The 17,775-nt window shown below is 38.6% G+C and overlaps 1 protein-coding gene across 1 annotated transcript; it reads left to right on the plus strand.

Moving 5' to 3' along the window:
- The first annotated feature begins 8,478 nt into the window (after window positions 1–8,478).
- On the plus strand, window positions 8,479–8,883 carry LOC121418114. Its single transcript, XM_041611818.1, has one exon. It carries the CDS (start codon window positions 8,479–8,481, stop codon window positions 8,881–8,883), a length of 405 nt encoding a protein of 134 aa, XP_041467752.1.
- The last annotated feature ends 8,892 nt before the right edge of the window (window positions 8,884–17,775 follow it).

The following is a 17,775-nucleotide window of genomic DNA, read 5'->3' on the forward strand; positions in this document are numbered from 1 at the left end:
CTTGAATGGATGACAGCCTACTAAAATGACATTTTTTATATTTCCACAGATCAACTTAATTCTAGTCAATCAGGAGCAAGGATTTCAGTAGCTTTTTATAGCTATTAACAATATTTAACCTGTATCATTCAATCAGTCATTAAATACATGCTTGCCAAAGGTGATACCTCAGTCACATTTGCTCTATAAAAGCTGTACAGCGAGTAGAAACAGCAGTTTTATTCATTTTTATTCAAACCACCTATATATACAGTAGCTGGTACAAAAAATGTTAAAACGGCTGCTTTTGACTCACCGTAGGGTAAATGTGACTGAGGTATTAGCAAACACACAGAGTATTCACATTCTCCATCCCCTGGGAAGCATTCAAGTCAAGCTGTTTTTACATTGCCAAGTATACTACTTTCATAAATCTACCGGTATTTTGCTTTTATGGTTTTTGTGTTTAAAAGAAATGTACAAAGTTACCTGAAAAGTAGAAGCAGTAATTTGGGGAAAAGTTTCTGAACCTTAAAATAAAATCATTACTATTAGATGTTTGCAGCAATGATGAAAAAAAAACAGAGATCAAGTTCAAATATAAGTGTTGTTAGACTAGTTTTTGTGGAACATGCAGTATTTCCTGTCAACAAACACTCTCTACACAATGTCTGCTTCAATATCAACCTTTCCTCAAAGTCCAGAATTATTGCTATGAAGAATAGACATCGTATCTCTACAATCTACACATGCTTGGACCTGCCAGATACAGAACTTGAGCTGTTCTACAAGCACATGGGACATTCTTCAGCGATCAACAAGATGATCTATCAGACCCCTCTAGCAATCCAAGAAGTGACGAGAGGTGGGAGTTACCTGCATCAGATAGACCAAGCAGGTATTTTAAAAGTGCATTAGTTCAGATTGCTAACTGTAGTTTACCTGGGGGTAATAATTATGAGAGCATGTTGAAATTGAAAATTACATCAATTTGCTTAGCAAATATAGGAATATTTCTGGAGTTGTCGGTGAAGTACTCTCTGAACTGGCTGGAATGGAAGCAAAGCGTTTACCAAAATATACATGGATCACCCAGGTCTTAATTCTTGCAAGAAAACTTTCCCAGATGCAAGTTCTTGGGGACCTTTTAGGCAGCGAAAACAACACTCTGCACTTGGATGGAACAACAAAGATGGGCAACCACTATGGCACCTTTGATGTGTCTACTGAATCAGGAACTCGAGTACTAAGCCTCAGGGATATGAAAGGTGGCAGTGCATCTGAGTACTTCGCAACTTTTGAGGATATTGTATCAGATATTTTACGAGTGGTTTGCCACAAGGACAAGGATTTGGATACCTCAAAATGCAGAGCAAGCCGTTAAAACTTGGGAAAGTATCATCGCAACAAAACCTCTAGGAGCCATGGCGAAAGGGTTTTGATCTAGCAAAGGAGAATCTGGGACCTTACGCCTCATCAGGACTGCAGTGAAAGCATTTGAGGAGCATGGGTTTGAAGCAAGTGGAGTGATGGGGCCTTTCGACAACTTCCTTGCTGGGAAAGAAGTTACCTGAGGACTGAATATCCTTTTTGATGACAGCGGGGCAGTGTTTTATTATCATGATCACATAACAGATTTTATCCTCAGGAACTGCCCAACTCCCAACTGCCTTATCACGGCTGTGACGTCAGATTTGTCGGAAGATGTCTTCCTTGCCGGTATGCAGGCTTTGGGGATCATCAACCACAGACTAACTACTCGTCTCTGGTCCCTCCTTGAGAGGCCAACAATTCATATATTTGATATGAATGAGCACTAACAGAGGGTTGTAGACAAACTGAAAAAAATGGTCCACCAGAAGGAGATGGCTTCAGCCAGTCTTTTCCTCTACTTGTTGACGATGAAGTCAGCCAAGCATTTAACTCTGACACCATTTCAGATGAGGTCTCTGTGATGACAGGTCTTGAAACTGATGTGTGCAGCAATGTGTAGAGTTTCCGAACGTATGCTTGTAGATCACCTGATAGGGGGAAGATTGGACATCTGATGAAATCCGCAGTCAAACAAGGACTGTGCCAACTACCAACATTGCCTCAGAGCATGACTTTGGGCAACTTGATCATCTGAAGCATGATAAACCAAATGCAAACACAATATCTATTGAAGCACTGGTGATGTATGTCACAAATCACACCAGTGCATGGATCAGTTCCCTCCCTACAGATGAACAACATCACTATCTGACCATAGCTTGTCAAAAAGCCCCTTCAGTAAAAAAAGCCTTTGATGAGCAACAGAAAGTGCTGAGAGAAAATCTCACAAAGCAGCATATTGAAAAAGAGAGGATAAAGAAGGAAAAGGAGGCAAGGCAGCAAAATGAAAAAGAAACACTAACTCAATGGCTAAGTGAGTTTGGAGGGATATGGGTGAAAGGCGGTTGAAGCTGGCAAGCAGAGAGAGGCTTTGTCAGTTTAGCTCAAGTTTCGGCATCGGGTAATGAATCAAACAGCCCCTGAAGCCTCGATGTGGTATATGTCGAAAGGGGGTATGCCCAAACCCTTATCAGAAGTTAAAGCAAATTTACATGCCATCATTATGCATAATATTGCTAGCTCAACAATTTCAACAACACCAATGTCAAACTACCAACCCGAAGAAGAGCGACAAAGACTTATTTCTGATAGTGTGAGCAAGATACAAAAGCAAGCACAAAATGAATGTTCTGTATGAGATTCATTACAATGATAGCGATCATGCTAAAATCAATTTGGCAGAAGATTATCTGAAATCAATTTGGCAGAAGATTATCTGAATGGAGAACTGCGCCTGCTGGATGAGAAATTGCAAGAATAATTGAAGCTTTCATTAAAACACTGATTACTTTGAGGTATATATCTTTGATCTGTTACCAGAGGAACCTCAAACTACAATGTGAAACCCTTTTCATGTACTTTCTAGTACTTTATGCTCCTGTTTTTCCCTTTTTCCTCCCTTTTTCACAATTTTTTCTTTGTTTTTCTATGTTTTTTCTTTGTTATTCTATGTTTTTCTGTTTTCCTTTCCAATGAAACCTTTTCTTTTAACTTATATCTGTTATTAACTTATATCTGTTATAGAAATGCATATCTCATATTACAAGGTGTTTGTAATAGCAATTTAATCTACAAAATTAACTTTTTGAATATTTTCTTTTACTTTCTTTGTTTTGTTTCCATGGCAACAATATATTTGGATTTCTAGTTTCTCTTCAAATTTTTATTATCATTTCATGGAAATTCAGCAATCAAGAGAATTCTGTTGAAAATTTCGAAGACAATCAAGATTTATTTTTGATGATATGGTACATCAAAACTGCTTGTAATGTTGTGACATATACTCATTTCTGTGCACTGAAATCGCTTTCGCTGCCATGGTTACATTATAAATCTCTATGCAAAAACTTCAGGAAATACCCCTGAAAAAAATATTCTAAAAATCATATCTCAAGAACCGATTAATATTTTGACTCCATTTTTTTTATATTGAATGATAAATTGTGTTTTCCATATAGGCCTACAATTCAAAAGTGTCATGATATAATGGACTTCAATTTTTACCCTAACATCCCTACTAATACGCAAGATATGTGCAAGGCAATCGTGCCTAGGGAGTACTACTCCCTAGGCACATACAATTTCCAGATAGGGAAGAGCTTGCCGAAGTTAGAAGAGGTTTCGAGGTTATGGGCATGCTGGGAACAGTTGGTGCAATCAATGGAACGCACATCCCATCAAGGCTCCAAGTGAATACCCCCATGATTATTTCAATCGCAAGGGATTTTATTCACTCATTATGCAAGCTGTGATCGACCACAACTGCAGGTAAATAACAAAAATAATAATAGGATTTCTATAAAGTAAAGGAAAATGCATGAATTGATGAGAGTAGACCAAGAGAGGGCCTGAGCAACACTATATTAAAACTGAACTTTTCATGTTACATGAGTGTATGTGATTAAATTTTTCTTTAGAATTTCATTACAGAATGCCTTGGCTTTATTCAGAGGCATCAATCCTCCTGAGATGAAACCATATGACAAAGGGATGAAGGTATATGTCTACCATGAAGTGGTAAAATATGCAGTGGTTCCATTCAACACACGAAAAGTATGTGACAGACATGCTCACTTATCAAAATACAAGTGAGAAGCTGACAAGTCTAGAGAAGTCATGGGTGCAATTTGATGTGTGTGGAAGATGGATGCGCTTAAACTGTGTTGCCTTCTCTAAGCACTCAGTGGAAAAAGATTATTCCATATGCTCTATCAGTGCTGCTCTTAAAAATGATTGAAATCACTCAATTTATAAAAGCTAAACCTGATATCAAATTTAACTACATGTACAAGTATTGGACTACTTTTGGTAGAACATGCAGTAAGATTTCAGTCAACCAAATCAAATAGGTGAGATGCTCACTTATCAAAATACAAGTGAGAAGCTAACAAGTCTAGGGAATTCACGGGTCCAATGTGATATGTGTGGAAGATGGACGCACTTACATTGCGTTACCATCTCTTAGCAACCATTGGAAAAAGATAACTCCATATGCTCAATCTGTGCTGCTCTTAAAAATGATTTACATCGCTCAAATTATAAAAGCCACAGCTGAGATCAAATTTAAATACATGTACGGGTATTGGACTACTTTTGGTAGAACATGCAGTAGATTTCAGTCAAGACATGCTCACTTATCAAAATACAAGTGAGAAACTTACAATTCTAGAGAGGTCATGGGTGCAATGTGATGTGTGTGGAAGATGGATGCGCTTAAACTGTGTTGCCTTCTCTAAGCACTCAGTGGAAAAAGATTATTCCATATGCTCTATCTGTGCTGCTCTTAAAAATGATTGAAATTGCTCAAATAATAAAAGCTAAACCTGATATCAAATTGAAATACATGTACAAGTATTGTTGTACTACTTTTGGTAGAACATGCAGTAGATCCAGTCAACCAAAGCAAAGTATGTGACATGCTCACTTATCAAAATACAAGTGAGAAACTAACAAGCCTAGAGAGGTCATGGGTGCAATGTGATGTGTGTGGAAGATGGATAAGTTAACCAAAGCAAAGTATGTGAGATGCTCACTTATCAAAATACAAGTGAGAAACTAACAAGTCTAGGGAATTCACGGGTCCAATGTGATATGTGTGGAAGATGGACGCACTTACATTGCGTTACCATCTCTAAGCACCCATTGGAAAAAGAAAACTCCATATGCTCAATCTGTGCTGCTCTTAAAAATGATTTACATCGCTCAAATTATAAAAGCCACAGCTGAGATCAAATTTAAATACATGTACGGGTATTGGACTACTTTTGGTAGAACATGCAGTAGATTTCAGTCAAGACATGCTCACTTATCAAAATACAAGTGAGAAACTTTCAAGTCTACAGAGGTCATGGGTGCAATGTGATGTGTGTGGAAGATGGATGCGCTTAAACTGTGTTGCCTTCTCTAAGCACTCAGTGGAAAAAGATTATTCCATAAGCTCTATCTGTGCTGCTCTTAAAAATGATTGAAATCGCTTAAATAATAAAAGATAAACCTGATATCAAATTGAAATATATGTACAAGTATTGTTGTACTACTTTTGGTAGAACATGCAGTAGATCCAGTCAACCAAAGCAAAGTATGTGACATGCTCACTTATCAAAATACAAGTGAGAAACTTTCAAGTCTACAGAGGTCATGGGTGCAATGTGATGTGTGTGGAAGATAGATAAGGATGTGTGTGGAAGATGGATAAGTTAACCAAAGCAAAGTATGTGAGATGCTCACTTATCAAAATACAAGTGAGAAGCTAACAAGTCTAGGGAATTCACGGGTCCAATGTAATATGTGTGGAAGATGGACACACTTAAACTGCGTTACCATCTCTAAGCACTCAGTGGAAAAAGATAACTCCATATGCTCAATCTGTGCTGCTCTTAAAAATGATTGAAATCGCTCAAATTATAAAAGCCACAGCTGAGATCAAATTTAAATACATGTACCGGCATTGGATTACTTTTGGTAGAACATGCAGTAAATTTCAGTCAACCAAAGCAAAGTATGCGACATGCTCACTTATCAAAATACAAGTGAGAAGCTGACAAGTCTAGAGAAGTCATGGGTGCAATGTGATGTGTGTGGAAGATGGATGCGCTTAAACTGTGTTACCCTCTAAGCACCCGGCGGAAAGAGATAATTCCATATGCTCTGTCTGTGCTGCTCTTAAATGATTGACATCGCTCAAATCATAACAGCCCAAAACTCATACAGAGTTCAAATATGAGTTATATTGGACTTCTTTTCATGAATCTTTCATGGTCACAAGAGTATGATGACCTTGGTTAAAGTCAAATCCCAAGATTCAAGCAGACTAAATTTCTGTAATATTGAGGCTTACAGGGGCTATCGATTCATGCATAGGGGTGGTAGAGCTAGAAAACCCAGGCCATCACATTGGACTGAGTCCCAAACCCTCACTGCAAAAAATCAATTGTTTTCAATGGTTGTGTTACGTGTGCTGATTCCTCCACAGCTCCCACGTAAACCTCCTAGGATTCTGATCTCCATTCAGAAACTCATGGACTCCTAGAAAACAAACCACGCCGTGTCAAGTTGTTTTGAAACACAGTTTATTATTTACACATGACGTCCGATTCCAACCATTCTGACTAACAGGTCCGTTGTTCACCCGTGGCCATTACTAACTTTTCTAGTCTGTTCTCAAGACTTATGCGTGTATCATTATCTCGTCACACTCCCTCCCTTAAAAAAAAACATGCTTATAATTTTTCACTAATTCCATGTTATCAAATTGGTCAAAGTTTAGGATTTAGTTTACACTCGTGACAATGTGTCTGCAACAATGTTGTCTTTTCAATCTAGATGTCTAATGTTGAAGTTGTTCTCTTGGAGCAGTAGACTCCACCTCGTAAGTCTTTGATTTTTGTTTTTCATCTTACTTAGAAAAGTCAACGGATTATGATCTGTCCATATGTCCACTGCATGTTGAGATCCACTCACATAGACTTCGAAGTGTTGCAGTGCAAAGATTAATGCCAAAGTTTCCTTCTCCATTACTAACTTTTCTAATCTGTTCTCAAGACTTATGCGTGTATTATTATCTCGTCACACTCCCTCCCTTAAAAACATGCTTATAATTTGTCATTAATTCTATGTTATCAAATTGGTCAAAGTTTAGAATTTAGTTTACACTCGTGACAATGTGTCTGCAACAATGTTGTCTTTTCAATCTAGATGTCTAATGTTCAAGTTGTTCTCTTGGAGCAGTAGACTCCACCTCGTAAGTCTTTGATTTTTTTTTTCATCTTACTTAGAAATGTCAACGGATTATGATCTGTCCATATGTCCACTGCATGTTGAGATCCACTCACATAGACTTCGAAGTGTTGCAGTGCAAAGATTAATGCCAAAGTTTCCTTCTCCATTACTAACTTTTCTAATCTGTTCTCAAGACTTATGCGTGTATCATTATCTCGTCACACTCCCTCCCTTAAAAAAAAACATGCTTATAATTTTTCACTAATTCCATGTTATCAAATTGGTCAAAGTTTAGGATTTAGTTTACACTCATGACAATGTGTCTGCAACAATGTTGTCTTTTCCCGGTAGATGTTTAATGTTGAAGTTGTTCTCTTGGAGCAGTAGACTCCACCTCGTAAGTCTTTGATTTTTGTTTTTCATCTTACTTAGAAAAGTCAACGGATTATGATCTGTCCATATGTCCACTGCATGTTGAGATCCACTCACATAGACTTCGAAGTGCTGCAGTGCAAAGATTAATGCCAAAGTTTCCTTCTCCACAGTGGAATAATTTCTCTGACTGCTCGAAAACTTCCTTGAGAAGAATGATATGCACCTGTCTTTTCCCTGTTCATCTTACTGCATAAGAACAGCTCCGGCACCCATATCACTAGCGTCAACCATCAGGGAGAATGGCTGACTAAAATCTGGAGCCATCAGTACAGGATTGGTAGATAGGAGTGCTTTCACTTTGTCAAAAGCACTCTGACAGTCACTGGACCAGATGAACTTCATCTCCTTGCGTAGTAGATTGGTCAGCGGGGCGACAACATCAGAGAAGTTATGGCAGAACCGTCTGTAGTAGCTTGGCATGCCAAGAAACCTCATCATTTCCTTCCGGTTGGTTGGAGTCGGGAACGCAAGAATAGCTTCTACCTTCGCTGAGAGTGGTCAAATATGACCTGAACCAACAACGTCACCCAAGAAACTAACAGCAGCACCTCCAAACTCACTCTTGCCAAGTTGACTGTCAATTTGGCATCAGACAATCTCCTGAACCAATCTCTGATTCTTTGTACATGAACTTCCCAATCTTCACTACACACAATCAAGTCATCTATGTAAGCTTCACAGCCTTCAAGACCAGAGACAAGACTATTCACAAGTCTTTGGAATGTAGACGGCTCATTTTTCATACCGAATGAAATGATAGCACAACCAGTGTTAAGTGCTGTAGAATCTGAGCTGAAACATGAACGTGAAGAGATGTGTAACATTGAGAGAGATGAACCATGTGTGAAATTGAAAAATTCAGAGGTTCTAACACACATCAATAACAAACTAACCCACTTGTCTGAGGAGAGGAGGAATGTGAAAGAGCTGTTGAATGAGTATCCGCAGTTATTTGCAGATATCCCATCTTGTACTGATGTTGTTGAACATAATGTTGATATGGAAGATACCGCCCCAATCAAGCAGGCACCTTATCGTGCTAACCCAGTAATAATGAAGAATCTTGAAAAAGAAATAGAGTACATGCTGCAGAATGGCATCATCGAGCCAAGTAGAAGATTATCTCGTCACAGGTTGGGACAACTGAGAACATTTTAAAGACATTCACATTTTTTATAGACCCCATACGAAAAGAAAAATCCTTGGCTAGTCACTCATGTAACTATTTGATGTACCTCCTTTGATTGATCACAAAACCTAATGCTGGAAGAGGCCTTACCAGATAAATTATGAAGTGATTGTATACTCTCTTTAATTGTAATTACAATGCATATAGAAATACATAATATTTTTTATAATATCAACTGAACTTTTATTTTGAATTTCATTGTAGAATGCCTGAATAAAAGACCTGGTTTTGACTTGTATTATGAATGTTTGCTGTGCCATCCTAATCTCTCTCTCTCTCTTCGCAAACCAGAGCTGAAGGAGCGAGGTATACAATCTCTATAAATGGATGGAAGGTGATACTTTCTATGACTGGTTTGAGAATATGTTTATTCAAAACATTAAAGAGATTCACCTAGTGATACTTATATTTGATGGGCATGCTTCTCAAATAGCTTGTAAAGCTTGCTATAAACGACCGCATTACTGTATTACACCTGTATTCAGACACTATCCATTATTTGCAACCACTTGATGTTGGTGTGTAAGAAGATATGATGTGCCTCAAATAGGATTAAGTTCTAACTGGCCATTATTGCAAAGTACATAAGAAAAGTACAATTCAACCATGATAAGAATGATTCCATATTATGGAGATTTGCATCTTTACGAGATGAAAACTGGGATCTGTCAGGGCTATAGCAACCATCTTTGCCCCCAGTGGGATTGGTAGACTAGGCTTTCCAATCTGACATAATTCCTAACCAATGAGATAAGAGGCCAACTCACGAAGTTTCTATCAGTTATGTACACACTGGCTGACAGCCAGTGGAGTAGCAGTTACGGCTGCAGTGACTAGCCAGAAACCACAAGTTAGCAAGTACTGCTCTCTGGCTAGTGACCCTACACAGAGGTGGTAGTTGAGGGGATTGTTGACCCTTCTTATGATTTTCCATATCAAAAATTTGGAAGCAAATAACAGACCAGTGGTCATTTCTTGATAACACTATATAGGCCTACAGAGGTTTAATAGGTTAGCTGCAACAACATCACTGCGACATATTGGTAGAAGCGAGGAGCTTCTTGGTACAAGTGGTCATGTGTAATAACATAGTATAGTCTACGCTTACAGACCTATATCAGTTATCAACACACGTACAGCAAGGAATGTTCAAGATGCAAAAAGAAGCAGCACTTCTCCAAGGTATGCAAGTCCAGAACGGAAAAAAAATCATAAAAAGTTGCTATAAATTCTTTCGCAGCCAGAGGCTGAATTGTGGAATCTTACAAATCAAAAATATAAACATTACATTAACATCATAAATAATTACATAATTACACAATGCAAAATTAAAATACTAATATGATATCCAAAAACAAACTATGAGTACAGGATATCATGCATTAAAAGAAAACAAATTAAGCACAGAGACTCAGAGTTTACCTTAGAGTGACAGAAAGGGAAAGGGACAAAGAGACAGTTACACAGAGAGAGAGAGAGAGAAAAACATGGACAGAGAGAGAGAGGGGGGGGGGGGGTGAAGAGGAAAGTAACTCTTGCTGGAATGTCAACTACTATGACAACAGTGACAATTCTGCTTCCTGATTGGCTCTTCCATTGAAAGTTGACATTAATCAAGCAAGAGTTGCTATCATAGCAACTTTTTCATGAAATGGGCCCCTGATTCTCTTATCCTCATATCATCAGTTACTTTCTTTCCTTCGTTTGACTTTAGCTGCATCATCTTTTGGATTTATGTTCCGACTTTCATGTACCGCCACATGATAAGTTTGATTATCGATTTTTGATGGCTGAAAAGTAATCTTAGTTCACGAAAACCACAGCACTCTTCGCAATTCACGTCCGGTCCTTATCCTGAGCCATGGCGCTGGCTGGTACCCCGTGAGTGGACGCTACTCATGTTTGCCAGTATACGTGCACAATGTGGCAGGACAGGAAGCGTGCAGTGGTTTTCGTGACGTTTACTTTTCAAGTTTTTAGCCATAAAAAATAATCAAACTCATTATGCGGCACTACATGAATGTCTCAAATCCAAAAGATGATGCAGCTAAACGAAGGAAAGAAACTGATGATCAATACGAGGATAGTAAGAGAATTAGAAGTAACAGGAAAGAGTGGGAACAAAACCACAAGTGGCTTAAATTTGACAAGGCAAAACAAGTGATGTTCTGCCAAACTTGTCGCGACGCGAAAATTAAAGGTGATGCGGGGAAAAAACCAAAATGTGTTTTTGACGGGTGCAGCAATTACAGATTGTCCACCGTTAAAAAAACATAAAGAAAGCTCAAACCATGAAACCACGGTTGAAATAATAACAGCTGCTCGCAGAGAGCCAGGCACTTCTGTGGCGGTGAGGATGATTCAGAAACTAAAATTAAAAGGCAACAGATCATCTCCAGCATCTATTTCGCAATGCACATGCCGTGGCAAAACAGTGATGTTTTGACAATAAATTGATCATAACCATGATCAAATGTGAATTGAATGATGTTCTTTCCAATTTCAGTTTTTGTGAAGTTGTATTCATTTTATTATGCATGGTTTCCCTCAGTGTTGGTGAGGGTGTTGTTTCTATTTCAGGAAATGTCACTGAAACTTGTTCATTTTAAAACATACCTCTAACTTTAAGTCTAAAAATGAACAAGTCTCAAGTAAACAAAGGTGTGAAAAGAATCATGAGTAATTTTCTTTTTTTATCTCCTTTGAAACAAGGCTTGAGTTTGTCCTTTTTAATCCACAGAAAGGTTCCACCAGTAATGTAGTGTTTCAAAGCAAACTTACACATACAGACTTGATACACTTTACAATTTATCATGATACAATATTTTCAATATGCATGTGATGGCCACCTAAACTGCCATTTGACCACCTAAAGTTCAGTCCAGGGTGCCCGCCTGACTTCCAAAAATTAAAGTTAATCGAGAGGCCTGGAAGACTGATATCAACCTTCCAGGACTTGTAAAAATCTTACACACCCCCGCCCTGCTGAGAACACAAAAAAAATGAAGAGATTGAGAGAAACTCAAATCAATCAACCGACTGAATAATTGTTTAGATTTCAAGCTCAAACTATGATGAAATTGAAATATTTTTGGAATCTCTACATTGTTAATTTTAGTATTTAGAGATGAATACTAGTATTGTGAAAGGTATACATGTTAATTGCCATCAATCAGCAGCATTAAAATTGCAGTTTTATGGTTGTTGTAAGGTATGTGAATGACATAGCACCAACAGGTGTACACATGATTGAATTTAATGTGTAGCATTAGGTATCATTTTTGGTATCAAGAAGTTTCATCAGTATCTGCTAGGTAGAAACTTTACCCTCATCACTGATCACAAGCCGCTACTTCATTTGTTGGTTCCTAAGTCATCGATTCCGACAATGGCAGCATCAAGAATGCAGCGGTGGGCCATACTTCTTTCGCAGTATGACTGCAACATAGAGTGATAATACCCAAGTCATTGAGACATAAGTTACTTGATGAACTTCATTCTCAGCACTCAGGTGTTGTAGCAATGAAAGCAGTTGCTATAGGATTTATGTTTAGGCCTGGTATTGACAAAGAAATTGGGCAAATTTCTAGTAGATGTTCTGTTTGTCAAAATGTTAGAAGCAAACCACCAAGAGTACCGTTATAAACATGGCGTTGGCGAGCTAGACCATTTCAGAGAGTCCATGTAGATTTTTGTGAGTTTGATAGTGAGCATTTTCTTGTTCTCATAGATAGTCACTCTAAGTGGATAAAAGTAATTCATATGGGTACTAATACAACAACTGAGAAAACAATGGATGAACTCCGGTCCATTTTTGCTTGTCATGGTTTACCTGAACAGTTAGTTTCAGACAATGGGCCTCAATTTCATTCTGCAGCATTTCAAACTTTCATGAAACAAAATGGAATTAGGCATATTTTAGTTCCCACTTACCATCCAGCATCTAACAGAACTGCAGAAAGAACAGTAAGAGTAGTGAAAGAAGCTTTGAAACAGCAAGTGTTTGATGGTAGTTCTAAGTTTAGTACGAAGCGAAAACTTGCCAATTTTCTGTTGAAGTATCGTACTACTCCTCAATCAACTACTGTTTTTACACCAGCTGATCTCTTGATAAAGAGAAGGCTTAGAACAAGATTTTACCAGATCTATCTCAGAAAGTAGAAAACAAACAACAAGTCAAAAGAGATATTTCAAGGGTAGTTGGTGAGAACGTTCGTATCCTTGCTCCCCCACACTAAGAAGGTAAATGGGAGTTGGGAGAAGTTGTTACTGTTTGTGGTAGTAGAAGATATCTAGTTGATATAAGTGGTAGAAGTAGTAATGTCATGCTCCATCTGTTTGGTTAAATCTGTAGGCATAACCTCCCTACATTGAATTCTACTTTGAATTTCAAAGTAGAAGTCGCATGGCTGCCTACGAACAAGAGTAAATCCTGAACTGTACTCTCCTCACCTTACCTTCTCGTTAGGGTTCCAGTGGGGAACCTCAATCTCCATGAGAACCCCTCTTGGGCTTTTGCTCTCAGGGCCTATTGCCGTTCAATAACCACGGTTTATAAGGCTCTGTACGTCTTTCTGGAGTCTCATTAAGAGGAGCATGAGGCCTTGATGTTCCTGGTCGAGTCTGAAGATCAGGATCTGAACGGCTTTCTGGAGTCTCATTACGAGGAGCATGAGGCTATGATGTTCCTGGTCGATTATGAAGCTGGCTCAGTTGTTGGTCTGTTGCCAAACTGCCGATATTCAGCATCCTGTTGGCATGTAATGCATTCCCAAATAGACCTTATTGTCCTGCTGCATGTTGAACACAACAAAGGCTTGAGGGGGCCTTTAGGAACTACATAGAGTGCCCCCCTCTGCACCTCCTTTTTCAGATCCCGTAGGGTAGTTGCTTGAATCCCTGATTTCCTCAAAGGCACATTTGGTCCTTTTTAGCTTCACACTACGATTATTCAAATGCTTCAACACTTGCGCGAGCACATCAAGATTTTCATCCACTGTGGTTGTAGCTATCAATACATCATCTTGATTACACAAGCAATGGGGGATACCTTGAAGAATCTTACCCATTGTCGCTTGGAAGATCTCCGGTGAGGATTTAATTCCATATGGTAGTTTTGTGTAGGAATACAATCCCATATGCATGTTGATAGTAAGATACTGCTGACTTTGCTGATCCAAGTTGAGTTGTGCGTATACATGAGAAAGATCCAACTCGGAGAGTTCCACGACGCACCGATGCAAAAAATGTCAGGCTCTTGTCTCTTCGACGGTCCGCTATTATTAACCACATGATCAGTGAATTCAAAGACTTGCCTCTTGAGGGGGACCTTCAGGAACTACATAGAGTGCCCCCCTCTGCACCTCCTTTTTCAGATCCTGGAGGGTAGTTGCTTGAATCCCTGACAACTTCCTCTCCAGAGTGTTTTGTTTAAGTGAAATATCAAGTGTGAAACTGAGAGCAGTTCATGTGGAGGTGGAGCTGGTGAACAAGAAAAGGAAGCATTTCTTACAGGAACAAAGACTATGACAAGAACAATTTGAACTAAATGAAAATATAGAACTTTTCAAGATCAACGATGACAAGGAAAATGTCAAGGTTGAAGCCACTATGTGGCAAGAACAGGTCAATGAAGAAAGGGACGGAGCAGGATTTCCATCCTTTCCTAACAAGGACTTGGATAATATGCAAATTACTGAAAGGTGGTTCTCCCCCCAGATAGATTAAGAAATCATCAGGGTAGTGTACCAAATGTTCAAGATGATAATAAATGTGTGAAAGGTTAATGAACATAAACAAGTACTGGTGTAATAGGTGAAGGTAATAAGACAATTCATAAGCCGGGTAATGAAGGAGTAGGATTAAGCAGGAGAAAAAAAGTAATAACCAAATTAATGACCAAGTAAATGAACAGAAACCCCTAATACTCAATCTATTTCAGACCCCAGTCAACAACATGTATAATCTTAATATGATGGCAATGGCTTCAAATTTGCTAAAACAAGACATGCCAACTTTCTAGGGCAATACATTGATTATTGGAATTTCGTAAATAATTTCGAAGTTAACATTGCTGGCAGAATTCATCACAGTAGGTTAAAATTGTCTTACTTAATTCAGTTTACCTCAGGCAAGGCCAGAGAGGCCATAGAAAATTGTGTATTACTCGATCCCGATACAGGTTATTCCAGAGCAAGGATAATACTACAGGACCATTTCGGACAGAACTACATAGTAGCTAGAGCTCATCTGGAGGTTATCAATAGATCACCACTTAGGGCAACGGACAGCCAAGGTCTGTAAGATCTAGCTAGGGACATTAGGTGTCAGATGACAACTTCTCAGATGGGGTGCTGATATGAGTACAACGGATACCCTACAGAAGATTCAAAATCTTCTCCCAGTCCACATTCAGTCCAAGTGGGCAAACCGAGCACATTCACTGATGGAGCTATCAGTGATGCCCAACTTCTCCCATCTGACGGACTTCATTGAAGAATCCACTTAGTTGGCGAGTAATATGTTCGGTGAGAGTGTCGGACGTTTGGTCGGGCAAGATAAGGCATCCTCGGGGAAGCCTCAGCTGAATGTTTCGACTTTTAATACTACAAGCAAGTCTGAGAAACCTATGCTGGACAGAGAATCATGAGCTTGAGAAGTGCCGAAAATTTAAAGGTCAGTCAATAAATGAAAGGTTTGCCTTTGTCAAGGCTAAAGGTCTATATTTCGATTGCCTCAAAGGGTCACACATGGCAAAGAGCTGCACAGCTACCCCAAAGTGCAGAAAGGCAGGGTGCAAGAAAAGACACCACACCCTTCTTCATATGGAGTGGTCCGTTAATGGTAAAGATAAAAGGCAAGAAGCAGATGACCAAACAGGGGCCGGGTATATAGCGGCATGAATATAATTTGGCATATTTGCCATTATCATGTACTGTATACATGTATCTATATTCTACAGTGCGTATCAAAAAAAAGTTTACACTTTGAAAAAATTCTGTAAAATTATACATTTGTAGTTTCCTGAAGATTTTTCCACATTTTTACATTGGTACATGTCCATTAAAGAAAATGACGAAATAACTGTCAAAAAATATTTCCGCTTGAGTGAGCACCACTTGCTTTTGAAAATTTAGTGAAAAATGATTTGCGCAGAACTTTGAAATAGTTATGCAAATAAAAGTAGACCTAAATCATGAAGAAAACGTGGAATTTAGCTATTAAAATTGATTTGAAGATATCCTTTACCTTTTTAAACTTGTTTCCTTGCCCAAAACACTTCGAAGAGTACATTGCGCCCCATCCCACTCCCCCACACACCGAGGCTATCGAGACGTTATTTGCTTTACACTGAGATGTGATTTACATGAAATGGCTTAGGCTTGATTTTAATTTTGTTAATCATTGTCAAGCTTGGGGAGAGTGTGGAGAAACAAGTATTAGATGAAAAATAAAATGTAAACCCACTTCAAATTATTAAAAAAATTGAAAAAAAAAATGCTGGAGATGTCTGATATAAACTTTTTTTTCAGATTCAGTTATGTCCTCAGATCCAGCTGGCACAAAAAGGGTAAAGGTTGTGCTTACTATGTTGAAATTTCAATTTGGGTGGCAAAATTGTTACAAAATGCTTGAATGTATCCGTTTTATTTCAATTGACTTAAAGTGCAAGGGAAATGTATGAGAAATGTTTCGCAGGGTAAGTTTGATTTTGCCCTTTCCCCTTGACACAGCGTGAAAACGAACATTTCTGCGCAAACAGATTTCTGCGAGCTTTACAGAAATGGACAGTGCTCACTCAATTGTAACATTCTGTCAAAACTTTTACTTTCATTGGATAGATGAGACCCAAATCAATATTATATGTGAAGAAATTACCCACATGTTGTATATTTTTGAATTCCCAGCTCTTTTTCAAAGTGTAAACTTTTTTTTGATACGCACTGTATACATAGTCAGTGGAAAAGAAAGTAAAAGTAAAATAGCACCAAAGCAAGATTGTATACAGCGCACTGCTTATTGTGCTTATTATTAAGATCTTCTCCACAAAGCAGCGTGCCGCAGTCCAGAAAATCAAGTGGGATCGCCTCGTATTGAAGTCCAATTCTCCCCAACCAGGAGTATAACACTACTGCATATCTGGGCGATGTGGGCCAAGTGGTGGCAAAGATCCACAGAACCTCCCTAACAGAGATAATGACGCTAACATTTGCCAATGAGCTGCGGCTTTATGGATAGTCCTCTAGCCCAGAGAACAAGGTGTGCTCTTTTCAAATAAATCTCCTTTACTGAAATGATTCATACATATCTATTCATGCAAAAACCAGTATTACATGCAGAACTATTCAAATAGACTATTGATAGGAAAGGGATTTTGAACATATGTCCAATGTTGAGCAATTTTGAGGAAGCAATGGAATTTCAAAGCAAAAGGGCTACAGTTTTATATCAGAAAATTGTCGTTATCCAGGAGAAATTGCAACAACCATAAGCACAAAGAATTTGCAGAAAATAACCTTTTCACAGCCTACACACTTTTCACATATCTAATTCATGGAGTCTTAGGCAAGGGAGTAAGAGCAGTGCCAGCCTGTGTCATCACATGACTTACCTCAAGAGTTCCCCAAAGTGTTGGGATTCTATGTAGGGTTCAAGCATGGGAATGGAGAAGTGAACTTGAGGAAATCATCACTGAGGGAGATCTGTGAGGAACAAACCTAAAATTGTGATGAGTCAGGGCTACATCGGACTCCCCTCTTTCATGCATATACAGGATGTGACACCATTTCTTGCTTTCTTGGAAAAGGAAATTAAGTGCATGGAGAGTCTGGAAAAGTTATCCTGATGTAACACATGCATTC

Source organism: Lytechinus variegatus, chromosome 7, assembly GCF_018143015.1.
Source record: "Lytechinus variegatus isolate NC3 chromosome 7, Lvar_3.0, whole genome shotgun sequence".
In the NCBI taxonomy this organism is placed as follows: domain Eukaryota; kingdom Metazoa; phylum Echinodermata; class Echinoidea; order Temnopleuroida; family Toxopneustidae; genus Lytechinus; species Lytechinus variegatus.

What these genes read in the sequence shown, in the direction of transcription:
- LOC121418114 (XM_041611818.1), top strand. Translation starts at nt 8,479, where the DNA reads ATGATAGCACAACCAGTGTTAAGTGCTGTAGAATCTGAGCTGAAACAT.